Here is a 24,305-nt window from a genome sequence, read left to right on the forward strand (position 1 = left end):
CAGTATTTCTTCTCCACTGTGAAAACTGTTATCTTAAAATATTTTATTTAAAGATTATAAAGGTCCAACAGAAGAAAATTTAAAGGTAAACAGCTATTTTGTGATCTGAGAACGTTTCCTAATACAAAAATGAAAAATGGTTCTTTGGTAGAAAGCCTACACACACCTTGAAAATAATTTTTAAACAAGTTGGTTTAAGAAAAAGAATTGCTCGGGGTGCCTGGGTGGCTCAGTCGGTTGAGCTTCTGCCTTTGGCTCAGGTCATGATCCTGGAGTCTCGGGATTGAACCCCGTGGTGGGCTCCCTGCTCAGGGGGAGTCTGTTACTATCTCCCCACCCTACCCCCAACGACTCTTGCTCTCTCGCGCACTCTCGCTCTCCCTCAAATAAATAAATTCTTAAAAAAGAAAAGAATAGAAAAAGAATTGCTCAAACAATATAATTAGCTTGGCTCTGAAATTGTCAAGAGGCTTGTGATAGATTAGCTTTTCTGAGATATAGTTTGTGACAGGCACTGTACTAGGTATTTTATATTTCAACAGTGTGTTGCATCAGACTTCTTTAGCCAAAGGCATTCATTAAAATCTACAAATGACATTTTCAGGCTCTTGCTCTTAAGGGATGAAAAGTATTCATTTACTTTCTTTACTGTTTTCCTTTGGGGAGAGTATTTCAAAACATATCTGCACATATTTAGGGTTTTCTCTACCTCAGATTTGCTTATTAGATCTACTGTACTTTTAAAATGTGGATAACCATGAACTAGAAAACAGTATCCCTAAGCCTGAGGTATTCAGTTTGGTCACAGATTCAGAAAAGATGTGACAAATTAAGTACAGTAGTGAGTAGCATTATAAACAAAGATCGACAAAGATTAGGGTGCTAAATAGATGTATTTGGATCGGGGTGCCTGGGTGGCTCAGATGGTTAAGCATCTGCCTTTGGCTCAGGTCATGATCCCAAGGGCCTGGGATCGAGCCTTGTGTCGGGCTTTCTGCTCAGTGCAGAGCCTTCTTCTCCCTCTCCCTCTGCTATTCCCTCTGCTTGTGCTCTCTGGCTTTCTCTGTCAAATAAATAAAATCTTAAAAAAAAAAAAAGATGTATTTGGATCAAAGTTACTTATCTTTATAATTTATACTTTTTATATTAAATCTTCTCAAATTAAAGGCCCAAACTTAAGTTTTTGCTAAAACGTTTTTGTTCATTTATTCAATCCTTCATTCATCCAGTAGACATGCATAGACTTTTTAATACGTATCAGATTCGGTGCTAACCAAAGGAAGTAATACAGCCAAGGTATAGTTCCTGCCTTCAGGTAACTTATAATCTAATAAAGGAGTTTACAGCTTATCTCTACATATTATTACAAGTATTTCTGAAGTATTCCTCTAACCATAGAAAGGTCTCACTGAAGCAAAAGGTACCTCACCATCATTTAAAGTCTACAGCATGTCAGAGCTCTTATGACAGTGCAAATATATGAATAAGAGTAATACATCAAATTACATGTTAGGTAACATTGTAAAATGATCTTAAGTTCTGCTAGTTTTTTTCCTTACACCAAAACTAAAAACAAATTATTTTCAAGTCTAATATAATAATACACATTACAACACTAACTACTGATTTTCTTCATGAGAATACTTATTTCTAGCACTGAAAACTTCAAATTATCTAGATGGGTTTTAATTTTCACTCATTCTTTAAAAACAAAGCAAACAATATTTGTCCTCTTTCCACACCTAAAATGAAAAACAATTTCTAGGGTTGGGTAAAAATAGAGAAGAAATGTTAGTTTTGAAGCTGGAATTTAAAAGTGGCAATAACAGAAAGAGGTTCAGAATGAAAATGTCATTTCAACTAGAATATCATTCCTGTGAAAAAAGAACATAACAAAAAGAGCTTAACACCATGTGACTTATCAAAATACTATGCTGAGCACAATGGGTATAACTTCCTATAAGCTACGATGGTGCATGACTGTTTTTATGCAACTGTAACCTTCCCACCTGAAAAATTAGAAACCTATCAAATCAAGATAAAGTTAAAGCTGGAAACAAGTCTATACCTTATTTTCTACTTCACAGCTAAGAGTGTGTAACAATATCTATTAAATACACATCAGGTCACATACAACACAGGACAGAGCTGCATGTAAAATTGACATAATCTCTTATTAGAAGTCTAAAACAGAAAGAAAAAAGGCTCTCAAAACGACAGAATTTCATTGACTTTCTGAGAAGAGCAAATAACCGGTGACTGAAATACAACATTAGCAATAGATAACGGTCATTTCTACTGAATTGAAAAAGCCCTGCATTCCAAATCAAGGCTATAAAAAGCTTTGTGATGTGTTTGGCATTCCTCTCTTATATTATATTTCATTTTTCATTTTAAAAAATCCATAGTAAGTTCAAAACATTTTCATACTTAAAGGATCTACTATAAAAATAAAAATCTGAATTCTAAACAAAGAAGTTAAGAGCCCTATTTCATCAAACATTTCTCCATTTGCAATTCATCTTGGTAATAGAGACAGAACCTGGGTAAATGCATATAGGACTTGAGGCAGGAGATTTTTCTTGCTCAATGCATAATTCATGTGCTCCGCCTGCAAAGTGTGTAAAATGAGAATTTCACACCGCAGCATGAGCCATGGAGCTGCAGAGAAAAGGCAGATGAAATCATATTTTACTGTGTGAATTTTATTTCTTACACTCCCAATATTTATACAAAACCATCATTGACAAACCAAACACACTGACAGATCACCCACTGTTTCCATTGTGTTAGTACTTGAGAAGAGATCAGGCAGAAAGATAGACAATTTGTTTTTGTATATTTTTTTAAATAGAGGATTAGGTTTTTAACAGCTGAGTGACTGTATTAGACTTTTATAAGGACAACAGTAGCTGATCTTAAAATCTCACTACAAAAATACCTAGTTATCAATTCATCACCCTCAAATCTCCATTTTGTTTCTACGGTATTCGGTTATACACCTCAACATATCAACATTTTCAAAATAAAATACAAAGTCACAGGGTTAAGAAACTGATTTCTACTTAATATATTTCATTTCAAGTAATAAATAAAAGATCCTGGAAATACTTATTAAGCTCCAAATAATACAAATAAAAATATATAATAATATATCTGTAAAGATTTTTTATGTATTATGCATGTTCATTTCATGCTGATTAAAATAAAAAAGCAAGTAGAAAAAAGCTATGAAACAACAAGCACCAAATATGCTTCCAAAGAGGAAACCATTGTAAGGAAGACTGAAGTTTAAAATGATAAAACAGGTAAGTGGTATGTAAAGTTTGTCAAACTCATATTGTACTGTGAAATCAACAAAAATTCAAGGCTAATATCTAGCCTCACAGGGCAAGATATTTGCATGAAATATTTTCAATTAGAATTATCAACCAAGGACAATTTAATGACTCTCTTGCCTTCAAGTCATATAACAAATCTGATTTAAAAAATCTGAGGCTCACACTTACATCGGGCTTTAAAACAAAAGTATGTTGCCAGTAAATTGAGACTTCTTTGTAAGTCAAAAGTAGTCTAAACTATTAAACAAATCCTCCCTATTAGATTACACCTACTTCAATAAGAAAGCTTCTTAATGGCATTCATGTTGATTTTAAAGATCTCAACTGAAGTGAAATGATATTTCTGTTCTGGAGAACTTAAAATATAAACTAAATTGGGAACGACATAAATTGAAAGAGGCAAGACTTTGAACTGTCAGAGTAAAAAACCAATACGCTACAATAGGCACAGAAATTATGTAATAGCAACATACATAAATACTTGTAAAAATACAAGTAAAACTTGTTTTCTATTTCTCAAATAGGGCAGAAAACCAATCAGAAAATAGTTTCTTTCACTCTTATCCATTATCTGTTTCATAGCACATGCCAATTTTATTTCATACCCAACAGTCTGTCACAGGGCAGATCTTTTACTAAGGTGTATCTTAACATTTACTAATGTCTGGACAGACACCAGTCACAGTAACAGTAACTGGTCTATAGAGCATTTAAGAGATTTAATTCCCCCCCCAAAACAGACTAATAAAGTCTTAAGAAATCCATGTAACCTGTGATAAAGATTACTGAGAGCATCTCAAACACTGCTATGTATATATAGGCAGTACTGTTTTTCTTCACATCTAGTACATATATTAATCTTAACTTTGATTCAAATAGAAAATGCTTTTTTTTTTTTTTAAAGATTTTATTTATTTATTTGACAGAGAGAGAGATAGCGAGAGCAGGAACACAAGCAGGGGGAGTGAGAGAGGGAGAAGCAGGCTTCCCACTGAGCAGGGAGCCCGATGCGGAGCTCGATCCCAGGACCCTGGGATCATGACCTGAGCCGAAGACAGAAGCTTAACGACTGAGCCACCCAGGCGCCCTAGAAAATGCTCTTAATATGAAATGTTAAGTGTAAGTATGTTATATATGTTTATTTCCATTGACAAATTACGCTTTACACACACTTCATATAATTAAAATGTTGCTAATATTTACAAAGAAAATGCATAGAAGTTAAGCATAATAAATTATAATCATGGTTTAAAATTTTTATCATTTAAATCAAAGATTATTTAAATCTTTGGCAGCTGGTACACAGACACTGAAGATAAAATCAGAACTACTGTATCCCAGTAAAGGCATGAAGAATGGACTAACAAGGTGATAGTGGAAAAAACACTGCCTAGTTTTAAAAACATCAAAGCCTAGATTCAATTAAAACAACTCAAAAGTCTGGTAACTTTCTAAAAAACATTATTTTAAATAATATTGTAACCATCTGTTCAACACATAATTTTAACTACAAGCAGAATATAACTTAATTATATTGGTAAAATATAGGATAAAGTGATATAAATGTGAATCTCTTCCTGATACAACGTGGTCTACATTATTGATTTTCCTTTTCACTCTTCTGTGTTAGAAAAAAATGGTTCCCTTTACATTGTGTAAACTATGGGAAAGCACTTAAAATATGGAACTATGAAAAGTAATTTTGTTATAGGTATTATTTGGGGCAAAAGAACTATTTCATAAGAAGGATTAGCCTTAAAATATTTTTCTATCAAATATATTTCAGAAAAGAACACCTATTAACAAAAATATGCTTGCCCATCTAAAAAAATGTCACTGAAGAGCAAGATAATCTTCTTTGGTAATTACTGACAATATCTGATCTAAAATGAGGACATCATCCAATCAATAACACAAACAAACATAACCACCAGAATGTATGACCGTATATTAGTTTTGTTTTATGGTTATGCTGGGGCATGGTGTTGAATAACACACACTTCAAGAACACAAACAATTCAACAGTGATTCTCCCTCTTTTGACTGTCTTTACACCATTCACATGAGTAATACCTTCTCATCAGTAACATTTTTTATTCCACTCAGTCATTCTCAACTGGGAGAGACTGGAGAGACTCCAGTTCCTCCAATGGGGAAGCATACAACATGTTAAGAGAACTACAAATATATAGTCCACTGGGATTAGAACACAGGGACCACTAAGGGAATCAAGACCAGAAAGGTAGGTTTGGGCATGCTAGCCTGCAGATTTTTTACTGAACTAAGATGATAATGGGGCATCATTATGGGTAAATTTAACATTTTTTTTTCTTTATTTGACAGAGAGAGACACAGCGAGAGAGGGAACACAAGCAGGGGGAGTGGGAGAGGGAGAAGCAGGCTTCCCGCTGAGCAGGGATCATGACCCGAGCCGAAGGCAGATGCTTAACGACCGAGCCAAGGGTAAATTTAACCTTAATCTGGCAAGTGTACAGAAGGACTGGAGTTGGGGATCTGAGGATGACCAATGGCAACGGTCTAAGAGTGAGGTAATGAAGAGGTGATCTAGTATGCTGGTAGTAGGAAAAAAAAGAAACAGATATGAGAAATAATACAGAGAATCTCTAAGACTTGGCAACTTTGTAAACATACAGGATAAAGGAGGAGTCAAAGATCATTCTGGGGAGATCTGGGAGAACAGAAAGAATGCTAGCACCAAATGGTAGAACAACTCTTCTTCTGGCTATATCAGGTTTGAAAAACCAGTAGCTCCTAAGAGGTCTAAGATATTGGTTTGAATTTGGAAAGAAAAGTTAGAGGTGTTATAGGGATTTAGAGATGTTTTTATAGAAATATTTCACATAAATATTTTAGTGAAAGCCACGGGAGTGAATGAGTCTCACAACAGGAAAAAATGTAGAGAAAAAGGCTAAAAAATAAATTGATTCACATCGATTAATTTTTTTTTTTTAAGATTTTATTTATTTATTTGAGAGAGAGAGAATGAGAGACAGAGACCATGAGAGGGAGGAGGGTCAGAGGGAGAAGCAGACTCCCTGCTGAGCAGGGAGCCCGATGGGGGACTCGATCCCGGGACTCCAGGATCATGACCTGAGCCGAAGGCAGTCGCTTAACCAACTGAGCCACCCAGGCGCCCCTCGATTAATATTTCTGAAAAAATGTTGTGTATCAAGCACTAACTTGGGGGCCATGTTCACACTTGCATGTCAGAGGGCTTAAAAAGTGAAGCAATAAAAGGACTGAAAGGTCAAAGAAGTCAGAAGAAAAGGGATGCAAGGGGTTTCAAGTAGTAGGGGGATAGTCACATAAGAAGATCAAGAAGGATAATAACCAAGAGAAGGTCACTGGGTTTGGGGAAATATGGCTGACTTTTCAGAGAGCAGTATCTGTAGGACGTGGTAAGAGTGGAAACCAATTTTAAAGGGACTAAGAAATAACTGGGTTAAGAGACTATGGACAAAGACTATCTAGATTATTTTTCTAAACTCTTACTCTCACACACTCCCTATTTCTGTCTCTTTCCCCCTCCCTGCTCCTCACCCCCCAAATACTGGGAAAGACGATTGGCAGAGGAGGAAATTAGTGGAGAAAGAGATTGAAGGTGCAAAGGAGGCAGATGATTATTAACAAGGCCAAAAGGAAATAAGACTTTTTCTTGGCTAAGTGGATAGGAAATCGCTTACTTAGAGCTACATTCAAAGGAAAAGGAGGATAAATAGAGATTGTGTTTTAGAGAGCAGAGAGAGGTAGGAGACACCCACAGTGGATGGTAGCTCAGTCCTCTGCAGAAAGGGGTCATACTTGGACATGAACTTATAACTTGAATGGTATAAAAACAGTCAGAAAAACACAGGAGATATTAAGAGTTAAGAAAAAATTTCAGTTCCTCTCTGCATTGGTGTTCTATAACTCTACTACTGTTGGTCTCTCAGGGAATTAACACTCAAGTTAAAAAATGTTAACACTGCTGTTTTATATTTATATAGTGCTTTGCTTTACATTGATCTTTCATATTTTTTTATAATAGCACTTGAAAGTTGTAGAGTAGGTATTAGCATTTCTACTTTATAGATGAGGAAACTGAAGCATAAAGATATTATCTTCCAAAAAGTAGAACACTATACCTATCTCATAGGACACCATAAAATAAACTGTTTTCAAAGCTATATATTCAAAGTACCTCCGAGGCCTCATTTTCATGCTCAATATCCCCAAAACACACTATCCAAGTAAAAGAAAAAGAAGAGAAACAGTGAAAATATAGACTTAGTTTGGCTGCAGATTTAAGGCATATGAATTTTCAGCACTAACATACTGACATGCTAAATTAAGGTAAAGCAGCCACCATCTGCCTTCATTACTCATAATCTAGAGCAGAAGCCACAACACTTGCCATAAGGAGAATTTCTACAATTACAGAGTTGCCCATTATTAGAATACTGGTATACATGTAATTGCATGGTTTATTCCAAATCACTCAGAAAGGAATAGTAAAAAATAGTTATGGTGGCTCCAGGGTAGAGAATATTCCAAGTGATAAATTAAAACAAACAATCCTATCTATTATAGACAGGAAAACGCATTATAATATGGAGAAAATAAGCCATCTACCCAAAACACATGGACATAAAACTATCAAGAATGTGAGTAAAATCCAAATTTTAAGAGTCTTAGCTTACTACAATACTTTAAAATTTTATACTGAAGTTCTATAGGAAAATATTTTCAATTAAGACATTGATCATTGAAAGTATTTCACAAAGAAACAAACGGAATTGCTAACCTAGGATACCTCTGTGGCTTTTAATGGGGTCCTAAAACCTTTGCTTCTAATACTATGTAGGCATTAAAGTCTACAATTTTATAACTTCTATAAAACTTCTTAAGAATAATACACTTCAATTCTACCCAGTTGACATTCATTGATTTCTTGTTTGCTCATTTTCTAAAACACTGATTTCTTATTCTGGGTTGTACTTATTGTCAATCTCTAAAGCTCTTTTATCTTAAATAACATATTAAATTTTTAAAATATATACATAGGAAATGAATAATTTGATATAATTTAAGTAGGAAATGAGAGAACATCAAACTCACTATGTGATAAATCTGTGTATGAGGCCAGAGTAATAAACATAAAAATCATTAAGATTTTATGTGAATTTTGGAAAACAGAAATCTTAGATTATATACCATAAACAGATACAAGTTTTAAATATAAATTCATGTTTAAAATAGGTATCACTATATGCAAGAATATTTGTAATAAGGTAAGACAAAAACTAGCCAGTTTTTAAATATGCTTATTCTTTTTTTAAAAAATATGCTTATTCTTTAATAATACATCTCTGGATGGGGGAAGGCAATTATCTACTTCAATGAATTTATTTTTATCCTTGGCTACTCAGATGACTTATTAAAGAAATTCAAGTTAATAGAAAAAATAAATGAGAAAGATATTAGGTTAAAAAACTGAATTCACTAAAAGGCAAAGTTTGACCACATTTTCAACATATGGGATAAACAGTCTATTTATAAAAACTACTGCATTTGAAGTCTAGGACCCACATGATCTATTTATAGGAAAGGAGTAACAGGTAAAGATCAGAAAGATATACAACAGGTCTGAATTTTATATTAGTAACTACATTTTTTCAACTTATACTTTTATTTTTCGCTGCTAGGCAGACAAGTTTCAGTGTTACAAATATGACATCAGAAAGCATTATCATTCTATTACATAAGTGACTCTTGCATTTGTTTTTAAATACATGGCCACTTAATTTTTATTAACCAGTTAAATAATCTATATCCTTTAGTTATGCCTTTAAAAATACTCTATTACCCCAACACCTATTTTTAAAAAGCATTATTCGTCTCAATTTCTTATAATGTATATACATTTATATTACCTTGCTCAGTATTATTTGTGACTTCCTTTTACTTCCCCTTTCATGAAAGCCTCCACTGTCACATGCTAGCTCAGAACAAAAAGGGCCACAACTGGTAACACTGAGCTCTGTAATTTCATTGGCAAAAGATGAGGTTAAAAAAAGTTTCTGGGGCATGGGCTGTGACTGACTCTTGGTTTTGGATCCCGACATGATCCTGGGGGTTGTGGGATCTAGCCCTGTCAGGCTCTGCACTCAGCGCTGACTCTGCTTGGGATTCTCTTCTCCCTCTGCCCCTTCCTGTCACGCTCTTCTTCTTTCTCTTTAAAATAAATAAATAAATCCTAAAAAGTTTCTAACTTCTCTGAGGGGTTGAGGTAAAGAGGAAGCAATTAATTATATAATTTAAAAAAACCCAGATAAATGAAGATGGTATTTATTTTAGTTGTCAGTGACAATGTTAAATTTCTCAATTTCTTGATTTTCAACAAAATACTAATTTTCTTTTTCTTTTTAAAAATTTCATTTACTTATCGGAGAGACAGAGAGAGCACGAGGTCGGGGGTGGGTGGGGAGAGGTAGAGGGAGAGTGAGAAGCACACTCCCTGCTAAGCAGGGAGCCTGATGCGGGGCTCCATCCCAGGACCCTGGGATCATGACCTGGGCCAAAGGCAGATGCTTAACCGACTGAGCCACCCAGGCACCCCCAAAACACTAATTTTCAAAAGTATTTATTCTTAATTGGAAAAAGGCTATGAGGACACTTCCTTTCAATTACAGCAATGTGCAATCTCTTACCTTAGCGACTTTTCTGGATTCAGGTTCACTTTCAGATTCTGATACTGATTCAGAATCTGAAGAACTTTCTTCTTCTGAACTAGAATCAGTGCTAGAAGAATCTGAAGTTTTAGATTTTTCATTTTCCTTCTCCCCATCTTCAGAATCACTGTAAGTAATAAATTTAAAAATATCAACTTTAAATCCTTTATATATGGCAAATTGTTGCTGTATGTCCATTTTGTCTATAAATCAGAACCTTTACTAGAAGAGTATATTTCACTGAGAACCCACTGTTTTTAGTATGTAAAAAGACAATAAAAATGGTTTTAAAATTCCAGAACATATTAATAAAAAAAAATAAAGGTAGTACTATCTATAAACAAATTTATCAGAACCAATTCAAAATCAATTATACTACGTCACACATACTTCAAATGCAAAAGGTTATAAAACACTAAATGATATAAGTAGAAAATAACCAATAATTAAATGTTTGATTTACCAGGAATATATATTAGGTGCTAATAGTAACAACTTCAAAGATACATAAGACTGATTTTAAAATACTATCTCAAAATACTAAATGTTTACCCATAAATTTAAAAATTTACACATGTACTTTTGCTAAAATAGCGTTGTACTTTATAGATTGTTTTGTCCAAGAAAATTATTAACATGTGTTCTGAAATGTGACCTATAAACATATCATATGAGAAAATGTTAACTAGATCAAAAGAGATTTCTTCTAATGCAAAGTCTTACTAAAAACATAAGATAATCAAATATAAACTTTTTTAAATACCAAATAATTGAGAAGTCCAAGATGGTGGAGGAGTAAGAGACCTTAGTTTTGTCTGGTCCCAGGAATTCAGCTAGATATAACTATTAAATGATTCTGAACACCTGTGAACTCAACCAGAGATCTAAGAATAACTGCAACTCTACAAATGGAAAAGTGACAAGAGGGAAAAACTCACTCCAAAAAAGAGAACAAGAGGCAGTACTGACTGCCAGGAACCTAATCAGTATGGATATAAGTAAGATGTCTGAACTAGAGTTCAGAATAATGATTATATAGATACTAGCTGGGCTTGGAAAAAGCACAGAAGACACTAGAGAATCCCTTTCTGGACAAATAAAAGAACTAAAATCTAATCAAGTCAAAATCAAAAAGTCTACTAATGAGATGCAATAAAAAATGGAGGCTCCAACTGCAGGAATAAATGAGGCAGAAGAGAGAATTGTGATATAGAAGACAAAATAATGGAGAATAAAGAAGCTGAGAAAAAGACAGATAAACAACTACTGGATCACGAGGGGAGAATTTGAGAGATAAGTGATATAAAGCAAAATACTATTAAAATAATTGGGATCCCAGAAGAGAAAGGGGGGGGCAGTAGGTATATCAGAGCAAATTATAGTGGAGAACTTCCTGAATCTGAGGAAGGAAACAGGCACTCAAGTCCAGAAGGCACAGAGAACACCCCTCAAAATCAATAAAAATAGGTCAACAGCCCAACAAAGAATAGTGAAACTTACAAATCTCAGAGACGAAGACAAAATCCTGAAAGCAGCTTGGGACAAGAGGTTTGTAACATACAAGGGTAGAAACATTAGATTGGCAGCAGACCTATCCACAGAGACCTGGTGTGCCAGAAAGGACTGGCATGATATATTCAGGGTGCTAAATGAGAAAAATGTGTGCCAGAAAGGACTGGCATGATATATTCAGGGTGCTAAATGAGAAAAATAGGCAACCAAGAATACTTTATCCAGCTAGGATGTCATTCAAAATAAAAAGAGTGATAAAAACCTTCCAGGACAAACAGAAACTAAAAGAATTTGTGATCACAAACCAGCCCTATGGGAAATATTAAAATGGATCCTTTAAAAGCAAAGAGAGAGCCCAAAAGTAACACAGATCAGAAAGGAACAGAGACAATATACAGAAACAGTGACTTTACAGGTAATACAATGGCACTAAATTCCTATCTTTCAATAGTTACTCTGAATGTAAATGGGCTAAATGCCCCAATCAAAAGACACAGGCTATCAGATTGGATAAAAAAAGCAAGATCCATCAATATGCTGTCTTCAAGAGACTCATTATAGACCCAAAGGCACCTCCAGATTGAAAGTAAGGAGGTAGAAAACCATGTATCATGCTAATGGACCTCAAAAGAAAGCTGGGGTGGCAATCCTTATTTCAGACAAATTAGATTTTAAATCAAAGACTATAATAAGAGATAAGGAAGGACACTATATCATAATTAAAGGATCTATCCAACAAGAGGATCTAACAATTGTAAATATTTATGCCCCTAAAATGGGAGCAGCCAATTAATAACAAAATTAAAGAAACACATCGGTAATAATACAATCATAGTAGGGGACCTTAATACCCCACTCACTGCAATGGACAGATCATCTTTCTAAGCAGAAGATCAACAATGAAACAATGAAACTTTGAATAATATACTTGACCACATGGACTTCACAGATATATTCAGAGCACGCCATCCTAAAGCAACAGAATACACATTCTTCCTGAGTACACATGGAACATTCTCCAGAACAGATCACATACTGGGTCACAAATCAGGTCTCAACCGGTACCAGAAGATTGGGATCATTCCCTGCATATTTTCGGACCACAATGCTTTAAAAGTGGAACTCAACCACAAGAGGAAATTTGGAAAGAATTCAAATACATGGAGGCTAAAGGCATTCTACTAAAGAATGAATGGGTCAACCAGGAAATTAAAGAAGAATTTAAAAAATTCACAGAAACAAATGTAAATGAAAACACTACTGTGCAGAATCTTTGGGATGCAGCAAAGTTGGTCCTAAAGAGGGAAGTACATAGCAATACAAGCCTTTCTCAAGAAAAAAGAAAGGTCTCAAATACACAACCTAACTCTACACCTAAAGGAGCCTAAATCCAGCAGGAGAAGAGAATTAATAGAGATTAGAGCAGAAATCAATGAAATAGAAACCAAAAGAACAGTAGAACAGATCAACAAAATTAGGAGCTGGTTCTTTGAAAGAATTAAGATTGATAAACCCCTGGCCAGACTTCTCAAAAAGAAAAGAGAAAGGACCCAAATAAATAAAATCATGAATGAAAGAGGAGAGATCACAACCAACACCAAAGAAATACAAACAATTACATATTATGAGCAACTATATGCCAGCAAATTAGGCAATATGGAAGAAATGGATGCATGCCTAGAGATGTATAAACTACCACAACTGAACCAAAAGAAATAGAAAACCTGAGCAGACCCATAACCAGCAAGGAAATTGAAGCAGTAATCAAAATCCCCCAACAAACAAGCATTCAGGGCTGGATGGCTTCCCAGGGGAATTTTCCTAAACTCTATGGTCAACTAATCTTCAACAAAGCAGGAAAGAATATCCAATGGAAATAAGACAGTCTCTTCAACAAATGGCATTGGGAAAATTGGACAGCCACATGCAGAAGAATGAAACTGGACCATTTCCTTACACCACACACAAAAATAGACTCAAAATGGATGAAAGACCTAAATGTGAGACAGGAATCCATTAATATCCTAGAGAACACAGCAACCTCTGTGACCTCAGCCGCAGCAACTTCTTGCTAGACTTGTCTCCAAAGGCAAGGGAAACAAAGGCAAAAATGAACTACTGGGACTTCATCAAGATAAAAAGCTTCTGCACAGCAAAGGAAACAGTCACAAAACCAGAAGACAATCGACAGAATGGGAGAAGATATTTGCAAATGTCTTATCACAGAAAGGGCTAGTATCCAAAATCTATAAAAAACTTACCAAACTCAATGCCCAAAAAACAAATAATCCAATCAAAGACATGAAAAGACATTTCTCCAAAGAAGACATACAAATGGCCAACAGACACACGAAGAAATGCTCAACCCTCGGCATCAGGGAAATACAAATGAAAACCACAATGAGATACCACCTCACACCAGTCAGAGTAGCTAAAATTAACAAGTCAGGAAATAACAAATGTTGGCGAGGATGTGGAGAAAGGGGAACCCTCCTTCACTGTTGGTGGGAATGCAAGCTGGTGCAGCCACTCTGGAGAACAGTATGGAGGTTCCTCAAAAAGTTGAAAACAGAGCTACTCTACAACCCCACAATTGCACTACTAGGTATTTATCCCAAAGATACAAATGTAGTGATCTGAAGGGGCACCTGCACTCCAATGTTTATAGCAGCAGTGTCTACAATAGCCAAACTATGGAAAGAGCCCAGATGTCCATCGACAGATGAATGGATAAAGAAGATGTGGTGTGTGTGTGTGTGTGTGTGTGTGTATATATATATATATATATATATAATGGAATACTACTCAGCCATCAAAAAAAATCATGAAATCTTGTCATTTACAACAACATGGATAGAACCAGAGGGTATTATACTAAGCAAAATAAGTCAATCTCAGAAAGACAATTATCATATGATTTCAGTCATATGTCGAATTTAAGAAACAAAACAGAAGATCATAGGGGAAGAGAGGAAAAAATAAAACAAGATGAAATCAGAGAGGGAGACAAACCATAAGAGACTCTTAATCACAGGAAACAAACTGAGGGTTGCTGGAGGGGATGAGGGTGGAGGGATTGGGTAACTGGGTGATGGACATTAAGGAGGGTATGTGATGTAATGAGCACTGGGTATTATATAAGACTGATGAATCACTGAACTCTACCTCTGAAACTAATAATACACTATATGTTAATTATTTTAATTTAAATTAAAAGAATAAAAATAAATATTGGGAAAAAAATAAATGGAGAAAACTGAAAAAAAAAAAAAACCCAAAAACAACAACAAAAACCAAATGATCAAACCTAAATGCTGATGCTACTCACTCATTTGTTCACTCACTCACTCACTCATTTAATAAATATTAACTGACCACCCACCATGGGTTGGCAGTATGTTAGTGCTAAGGATAACAATGTTTAATAAGATATAGATGATCTCTGTGAGTCTCCCTTATAGAGTCTACACTGCATTGGGGAATACAGAGAAGATGGCAATGACAAAAAAGTATGGTAAGTAGTACGTAATAAACTATAATATGTCATAAGAGAGCATCTAAACAAAGTTAACCAAGATAGGGAATGCTTCCTAGAGGAACAAACACCTAAGCTGAGAAATAGGAATAAGGCACGGAGTAGGGATAGTCTTGAGTAGGGAAGTAGTTCTCCATGGAGAAGGAGTAACATGAGAGGTAGCCCAAAGGTCTTTTCTCAGAGAGAGATATACTATGGTCTTCTACATTTTCTCAAAACTGAAGGTCTAGTTCTCTTTCCATGTGTGTGTATTTTTTTTAAAAAAATCCTGTGCCACGCAGTTTTAGAAGCTTCATACCAATTAACTAATTTAGATGTTTCAACATATTATTACTGGGTGTATTATTATCCTATAATATTCAAGAAAGTTAAGTAACTTGCTCAAGGACACACTGCCTGGAGTAGCAGAACTGGAATATGAACTCAGTTTGTCTTATTCTAAAGACTCTATTTCCCCCATACACCATACTAGCTTCCTTCAAATGAAAATACTTTGGAGTGTAAAACTCAAATTTAATCATAAATAGTTATGACTACTAAGGGTGGTTTTATTTTTTTTATTTTTTATTTTTTTTTAAAGATTTTATTTATTTATTCATGAGAGACAGAGAGAGAGGGAGAGGGAGAAGCAGGCTCCCAAGGAGCAGGGAGCCCAATGTGGGACTCGATCCCAGGACCCTGAGATCATGACCTGAGCCGAAGGCAGACGCTTAACCATCTGAGCCACCCAGGCGCCCCTAAGGGTGGTTTTAAAGAAACCTAAAGCTCCTTAGCTTTAAAAACTTATCAGAGGGGCGCCCAGCTGACTCATTCCGAAGAGCACACAACTCTTGATCTCAGGGTTCTAAGTTCAAGCTCCACATTGGTTGTAGAGATTACTTAAAAATAAAAGCTTTTATTTTTTTTTTTAAGATTTTATTTATTTATTTGACAGAGAGAGACACAGCGAGAGAGGGAACACAAGCAGGGGGAGTGGGAGAGGGAGAAGCAGGCTTCCCACTGAGCAGGGAGCCCGATGCGGGGCTCGATCCCAGGACCCTGGGATCATGACCTGAGCCGAAGGCAGACGCTTAACGACTGAGCCACCCAGGTGCCCCCAAAATAAAAGCTTTTAATAAAACTTATCATATAGCTAAACTAGCAAAGTTCAAAAAAAATTCTGAGAGACAGGCAGAAAAACACAGGGGGAGAGAGAGAGTGGTGAGACAAGGGAAGAATCGATATTTCCTAGAATTGATTTTTGTGGAGGAAATACGATTGCTGTTTATTAAAAATGAAGTCATGGTAACATCTCAGAGCACATGTAATTATATTCGATGACTAAAAAATATGTTGTTTTTTTCCCCGAAGCAAAGAATGGCAATTTATTATCCCCAACTCAATGGTTAAAACATGTACTTAAAAATATAAGGTTTTCAATGTATCCAAGATTCCCTTTGGTATAGTAAACAGTTCTTTTAAATTAAAACATAGGCAAAGAGAAAACTCCATTTCTGAAGGAAAAAACACACAATGAAACTAATATAAATACACAATTAAAAATTTCTAGCATATTGACTTTTGCTATCTGAAAAGATACTGAGTGCACTGAACAAAATTTTCCCTTCCTGGAAATAAGACACTTTTTATAAACTATGTAATCACAGATATTCTGATATTAAACCAGAAGTACAAAATTTCTCTCAAAGGAAAGGATATTACAAACCAAGTAAATCCTTTGCTGCAACAAGTGAATGATTCTGCATACATTTAACTTACAGCTTTTAAGATAAGATTTTAAAGGTAAAAGTGTTATTTTGTTATGCAGCACTCAATTTTGATGGGTAATTACTGTTTACCTTACTGCTTAGAGTTTCAGATGTTAATCTAATGAAAAGAATTTACTGGTAACTAGCTTTTTAACTTTGCAATGATGAAAAGCCTGTATTAATTTAACCTACAGATTTCATTTGTTCTGAACAGGAAAAACAATATAAATCACTTTTAAAATCATTAAATCCTGACTTAAATTAATAAAGTCATAATTAGGGCATTATGCTGTGTTTGTTATGGAAGTGGCAGGGCGAGCTGCTTTAATTACTGTCTGTAATAAAAGGAGCAGAGAGCGTACTGCGCCCCAATCAGTGCTGTCAGCCACGACTGAGCTGGGCTGCAAGCTCATCAAGTGAGCGGGCAGCAGGCTCCCAGGAAAAGGGCCATCATGTCTGCAGAGGCCACTCGCTGACAGCGATGGGGAAAACAGACTCATACAATCCAAGGTATCAGCCCCAATTACTCAAAATTTTAATGACACTTTAATACACAATAATGTTGATAATGGGAGATCTTAAAAAGTGCTAACACTTAAATATCTTATGACCGTCTTCCTTCACAGCCCTTGACTCTAATATTTGGATCATAATCTTTTTACTATAACATTATTTAGAAAAATCAATTGTCTTAGTTACATAATGGCAAAGTGTTGAAGGATTTAATTTTAGTCCTCAGCAAAATTGCTACAGAAGGTAATTAAGTGTTTCATACCTACTTCTTGATCACTTAACTCAGCCTTCCAAGGTTATACCAATTTTCAAAATGTAACCCCAAGATTTGTTCAAGTTCAAAATGAAAGCTAAGTATAATAAGTAGTAGAATAAATAATGTGAACTAGTATTCTAGCTAATTTTACAAGATTCAATATCTGGGAAAAAATACACTTCTTTTCTCACTCACTTTATGGATTAAAGGGAAATGGTATCCTGGGGGAAAACACCCCTACAGAATATTTTTTGAAGGAAATTCTGACAAAATATTACCTTTTCCCTTTGCTTTTGGAGTTCCTCTTGGCTGTTCTTTTGTCTCCTACTTCTGACGCACTTTCACTGTCACTCCTATGCTCACTGGAGGTGTCCTCACTGCTGTCCTCACTACTGTCTCCCTCCTCCTCTTGTTCTCCACTTGCACTTTCAGATTCACTCTCTGAAAAAATATAACCAGATGCTCCTTGATTTATAGCCATTTAATTAGACATAAGGACCCAAGTAACTGTCAATATTCATCAGAAATGAAACCAGATGCTGAATTTTGGTTTACTGGACCCCACTTGTTCAACACTCCATTTCCACACTCTTGTCATTCAGTGCCCCCACCTCCTCATTCCTGCAGCAGTGTGAGTGTGGGGAGCTCCAAAAGACAGAGAACATACTCTGATAGTGAGTAGGGAAAAGCAAAGAAAAGATGAACCAAGTAAACCAAATTTGAAAGACTCTTGCTTTTCAAATCCTTAAGTACCTAGTTATGGCGAAAACTTCTTTTTTTTAAGGAATGATATAAGGATGAAGAAATAATTTTTAATTCTTCTGATAGTGATAAATTTTATTGAGAGAAGGCAAGAGTTGAATCTTCTTAGGTATACATTTTGAGATGGGAGTGAACCATTTGAATCATCTGTAAAAATTTCTCAATTCAAAAGCAAAAAGAATTACTAATTAAAAATTACTAACTTATTTTAGCTAGTGTAGGAGTTTTCCACAGGTCAAAGAGATCATAAAATTATACTGTGGAGCTATACATTTAAATGCTTTATGTATAAATTATAGTATACTAGGACTTTTCCCAGAAGTGATACATATAGTTTACTTACGTGTATTTTAAACATGAAGCATAATTTTTTACTATTTGAAATGATTATAGGTGCAAAGCACTAGCCTAAATAAGAGGACAAACTGTTACCCCCATCTATTATCTATCTGATGAAATGCCCTTAGCCAGGAACATATAATAGGTAAGTAATATGTACTTTATGAGGATTGATTTATGTATCACACAGTGAAAAGCGAGGATTACCTATCTTCTTTTGGAATAGCATGTAGTGGTTAGAAGCATGGGTTTTCAAACAGGAATGTCTGGGTTCAAATCCTAGCTCTGTCACTTATGAGTTGTAAGACTGAGCAAGTTATTCAATCTCTCTGGGTCTTCGTTTCCTTTCCAGCAAAGATGATAATAATACTAGCTACTTTAGAGAACTGTTGTGAAGATTAAAGGATTTGAAACATGTAAAGGTGATTAGGACACAACAGTGCCTGCCACATGGTAAGGCATTCATTACTATCAGCTTCTACAAAGGGCAAAATTTACCTTACTCAAATTTTGTAAAACTGCTGAATAGGATATTTTAAATTTGTTGTGATATGAAAGAAAGTTGTGCACATGTATAGATTTACTCAGATAAGTGACTTATCCCATAAATAAGGAAAAAAAATTATAGCATCTAAGTTACTCTCTCATGTTAATTACATGGGAGTTCAACATGAGTCTTGGTCCAGTTCACTTCAGGAACTACTACTTAAATTTTCAAGTTAGTAAAATCCCTCCCCCCAACCTTTTTTTTTTAAGTGAGTAAGTTTTTATTCAGCATTAATTTTATGTCAAAGTTAGTAAAATCTTTGATGACATCTGTTTATCCTCTAGAAGACTTACTGACTGGGAAAATACTCTCATAATTTCTCAGGAGAAAAGTTAGCTTTTTCCTCCAGTAGCTAGAGTGGAACTCCAGCCCCATGCTCAGATCAACCCATGAAAAGTCTTAATAAACATTTCAAATATGTATTTTAAAAAGTTAGCCTATGAACAGGCATGAGCTTATGAATAAAGGGGATGTAGACAAATATCCATACGATACACTTTTAACTATACAACAGATCTTTCTTAACGATCTACATCATTCCTGAAATCTCCTATTTTTTAGTATTAACACTCTACATTGAAGTATATTCTCCATTTTCAACTTATCATTTCAGAATGTGATGCATCACAGATTAATTTATCAGATACAGGAAACAAAGATTTTGATAGGGGGAACTGAGGAAAAAGTGAATGAATTATCTCAGAGTAAGGTAATACATGACCAAGTGATAGTGAAGAGCTCTGGTTTCTCCAAGGAAAAAAGGTTATAGAAGAAAAAGGTGTCATTTGATCTTGGGTCAGATAGGTCTCTTAGGTTAATTGTTAAAAGAGTGTTGGAAAATAACTCCAATATATTTTTCATTATGCAAATTGCTCACAGAATTTTAGTACTGAAGGGCCTTAAAACCATCTAACTTTACCTCTTCATTTAACAGAAACAGAGAAAGGTAAGTACCTTATTCAGTTGGCATACCTAAATGCAGCAATTCTAAATCCTTCCAATTTAGCATTCTTTTCATTGTATATGGTTGTCCTAATTGTTTTAGCTCTTTGATTCTTTATAATACACAAGAGATTTATTAATTTTAGCTTTACTCTATACAGGTTGATGTAGAAATAAAAGTATAAAATGGATAAAGAACATTGCTCAATGTTTAAAATAAACTTTACATTTTTACAGAAGAGAGTTACTTTTAAAGGTCCCATTAAAGGCTTCTCAAATATAAAATCATGTTTTTCAATATGCTATGAATATACCAGGCAGGGTGAGTCAGAATTCAGAAAAGCATGAGTTTCTGTTTCAACTCTAATTTCTCAGCTAGGTGTTCAAGAGGCAAAGTCAAATGAGAAAGGATCAGAAATTACTTTGAAAACTATACAATGATATGGAAATGAAAGGCATTATCATAGTAGTATAGACCGACTAGTTGAATATTATATACTAGGTCTTATTGTTTTGTTGGAGGCACAGCATATAAACTGTAGTGAACAAAGTTTTTTCAGTGAATTATAAACCCCACCACTATCACTGCTGCTATCAGAAGAGTCCTCTTCCTCCTCAGATTCAGAATAAAATTTCTTAGCAGGATTCTCTTTCTTTGCTTTTCCTGCTGGAGTCCATTCTTTTGCCTGTTTATAAAAAAAAAAAAAAAAGCAAAGCTGTAAATACAAATGAATTCTCATTAAGGGATTCAGTTTTCTGGCATCATTCAGAATACAATGTGAATCTGGAAGAACGCTGCAGGTCTCAAAAGAGAAGGCAACTGTTAGAAGATCTGGCATTAAAGCTGATTCCCCTTTACTCCTAAATAGAGGAACTCAAATCTCACTCAGACCACATTCTGTTAAATCAACAACCTTATTTTACATATACTTTTAAACACTTTTGTATTTGCTGGTCTGCAGGAGATCTGAACTAAAGTAATGTGCCCTAGAAGAGATGAAGGCAGACACAATAACAGCAACAAGAAATGCAAGATCATAGCTAAATACTGAGTTTAAAAAAAAACCAACAAAACAACCCTGAAAAAAGTATAGGCAATCAACCCTAACCATTTCAAGGGCCCAAACCCTGGGGTAATCTTTAAGTTCTCTCTTTCCTTCATATTCTAAAGATCTAATCCACAAAAAAAGCTATGAGCCACCTTGGTCCTTTACCATTGGTCAGAGCCATCTTGCTCAGATTACTGCAACTGCTTATTTTGCTTCTATTCTTATCCCCCAATCCCCAACTCCAAGTTTGCTCAACACAGCAGCTAAAATGACTGAATTAAAACTGAAGTCTGATCAAGCCTCTCCTGGTTCTGAAAGCTTGCCACAGCTTCCCATTTCACTCAGAAAAAGCCAGTCCTTATAATAATCTGCTCACCCTACCAGACCAGGCCTAGCCCCCTGCCTTTCAGACCTCCTGCTACTGTTCTTCCTCCAGTGCAATCCGCACAAGCCCCTCCTAACTGTTCCTTCACACACCTCAGGCAAGCTCCCCTGCAGGGCCTTCCCCCACTGCTGCCCTTCCAGTGCTCTCCCCCAGATAGCTGTATGGCTCACTCCCTCACTTCCTTCAAGTCTCTGCACAAAAGTCACCTCAGAGAGGACCCTGTTTAAAATTCCAGCCTCCCATACCTGGCACTTCTGATCTTACTTTGCTCTATTCTTTTTATCTTTTTGTCATCACAGCACTTACTACTTTCCAACATACTGTACAATTTACGTATGTATTTTTATTGTCAGTCTATCCCTGCTAGAACATCAGCTTCTGGAGAGCAGGGATATTTGAATACTTTGTACACTGATCTATCTCAAAAGTGTCTGGCACAATAATGATTAGTTGTGTGAATAGCTCCTTAAAGACTTTAATACAGTGTATTAAAGTAAAATAAATTGTTTTCCTAATTGTGACCTTAATTTATCAAGAAAAAATTAAATCATCTTTCATATACTCTCTGTTAAAGGGTAGAGAAATCTGTATTTTTTAAGAGGTCGAAAATAATTAAGACTCATTTATTTTTCAAACTTTCAATTGAGTTTCTACTATGTGCCAGTCTGCTAGAATATATGACAGGGGCTTAAGAACGGTTCTCAACAGTGGATGCACATTAGAATCACCTGAGAATATTTTTTAAAATACTAATACAAACAAAAAATATACTGAAAAGCTAATACCTGGCATTTACCTCCTAAGATTCGGATTTAAATGGTTTGCTCCAAGTCTCATATAGGCTTGTTTTGAAGATCTCCATGTGATTATAATACACAGCTAGGATTGCAAAGCCCTGATCTAGAGGGCTTTAGGGCTTAAGGTATGTTGCTTAAAAAGATAAGCTTCAATAATTTGGAAAATTACTATATGGACAATAATAATGAGTAAAAATTCCTTGAATATATTTGAATAAGATATATAAGGTCAGCAGTACTGCTTTTTATATATATTTAAAATGATCTGTCTTGGGGCGCCTGGGTGGCTCAGTCGTTAAGCATCTGCCTTCGGCTCAGGTCATGATCCCAGGGTCCTGGGATCGAGCCCTGCATAGGGCTCCCTGCTATGTGGGAAGCCTGCTTCTCCCTCTCCCACTCCCCCTGCTTGTGTTCCCTCTCTCCCTGTCTCTGTCAAATAAATAAATAAAATCTTAAAAAAAAAAATGCTCTGTCTTCCAAATATGAATAAAGATACTGTTCTATAAACAAAGTTCTCCTATATTTAGTAAACATTGCAGTTCCTATTTTTTCTTAAATCCTTAAAACAAACCTATTTCTCTGAAGCCTGGTAAAAAGTGTGCCAGATGAATGTATGGGGAAAAAAATTACTTAATTAAATGGCTTTCAGGGTAAGGCCAAATCAACAAGGAAAACTAGGCTTCTACGCTCAAAGGGGCAAATTATCTTGACATGGCCATGAACTCTTTATTCATTGAGTTTTAGGTTTTAAACAATAAAAACATTTTAACTTTTTTATAGTCCTTTATGACTATGATAGTTCTATCATTCTAAGCAAAAGAAATAACAGAGAAAGAGAAGAGGAAGAAAATAGTGAAGGACTAATTTGAAAGGTCCTGGGAGGAATAAAATGTCAAAAGATGTGTTTATAAAAGCAAATACATTTCATATGCAAAAGACAGGCTTTCTCTAAAGGGGCAGGATTTTCTAGAACTAGGCAAAAAATTTCTAAAGGATCTTCAAAACCTATTGGTATCATAATATAAAAATATAAGTTACATCCAATATCCTGGAAGTGGTAGTGTGCAATCCTAAGTGACTTCTACTGTCAATCTAACTAGGTTCCCTATCAGATTACCTAAACCTAGGCATTTTTCTTAACTAAGGTTATATTTCATAATAATGAGATGGGACCCTATATCACTTTATGGTAAAACTAGGAAAACAGTGTATTATATGCATGAAATGCACTGATGTGATTTTGCAGAAGGGGTGGTAGAATGAGAGGCAAGAAAGACTGTACGGAACACTACTTTCTCCACTGTTGCAGCTGCATTTGATATTAAAACTATATTATTTTCATACTTAATTATGTCTCTTCCAGTATAATTTTAAGCCAAAATGTCTAGAAACCAGTAGATTAAAACTGTTTTTGTAGGGCGCCTGGGTGGCTCAGTTGGTTAAGCGACTGCCTTCGGCTCAGGTCATGATCCCAGGGTCCTGGGATCGAGTCCCGCATCGGGCTCCCTGCTCTGCGGGGAGCCTGCTTCTCCCTCTCCCACTCCCCCTGCTTGTGTTCCCTCTCTCGCTGTGTCTCTCTCTGTCAAATAAATAAATAAAATCTTAAAAAAAAAAAAAAAAAGCTGTTTTTGTATAGTATCAATAGATAGTGACAGTTTTCTTCAACCAGTTTCCATCAGTTTTAATTATTCTCCATAATAAGTTACCAATTATTAATTTCTAGAATGCAGTCAGCAAAATGAAAAAGAAATCAATTTGTCTCTGCTGAACTGGATAGGTGAAATGAACATAAGAAAATAGGTTATCTAGGCACTGTCCCTATAAGGTAGTTATGCTTAGAAGAGCACA

General features: G+C 35.3%; 1 protein-coding gene across 10 annotated transcripts in view; it reads right to left on the minus strand.

Moving 5' to 3' along the window:
* Positions 1–24,305, minus strand: part of AP3B1 (adaptor related protein complex 3 subunit beta 1) — a 321,148-nt gene that overhangs the window by 135,868 nt on the left and 160,975 nt on the right. For all 10 annotated transcript variants that reach the window (XM_064596275.1, XM_064596274.1, XM_054512544.2 and 7 more), the window contains 3 exons: positions 20,804–20,912; positions 17,915–18,077; positions 10,052–10,199 (listed from right to left, as the gene is read on the minus strand). In XM_064596275.1, the coding sequence (XP_064452345.1) occupies positions 10,052–10,199; positions 17,915–18,077; positions 20,804–20,912 (420 nt within the window). The remainder of the gene's footprint in view (positions 1–10,051; positions 10,200–17,914; positions 18,078–20,803; positions 20,913–24,305) is intronic.

The sequence above is a fragment of the Mirounga angustirostris genome, unplaced genomic scaffold, assembly GCF_029215605.1.
Source record: "Mirounga angustirostris isolate CCGP_5_RB_7025 unplaced genomic scaffold, mMirAng1.0.hap1 SCAF_7, whole genome shotgun sequence".
Taxonomy (NCBI): domain Eukaryota; kingdom Metazoa; phylum Chordata; class Mammalia; order Carnivora; family Phocidae; genus Mirounga; species Mirounga angustirostris.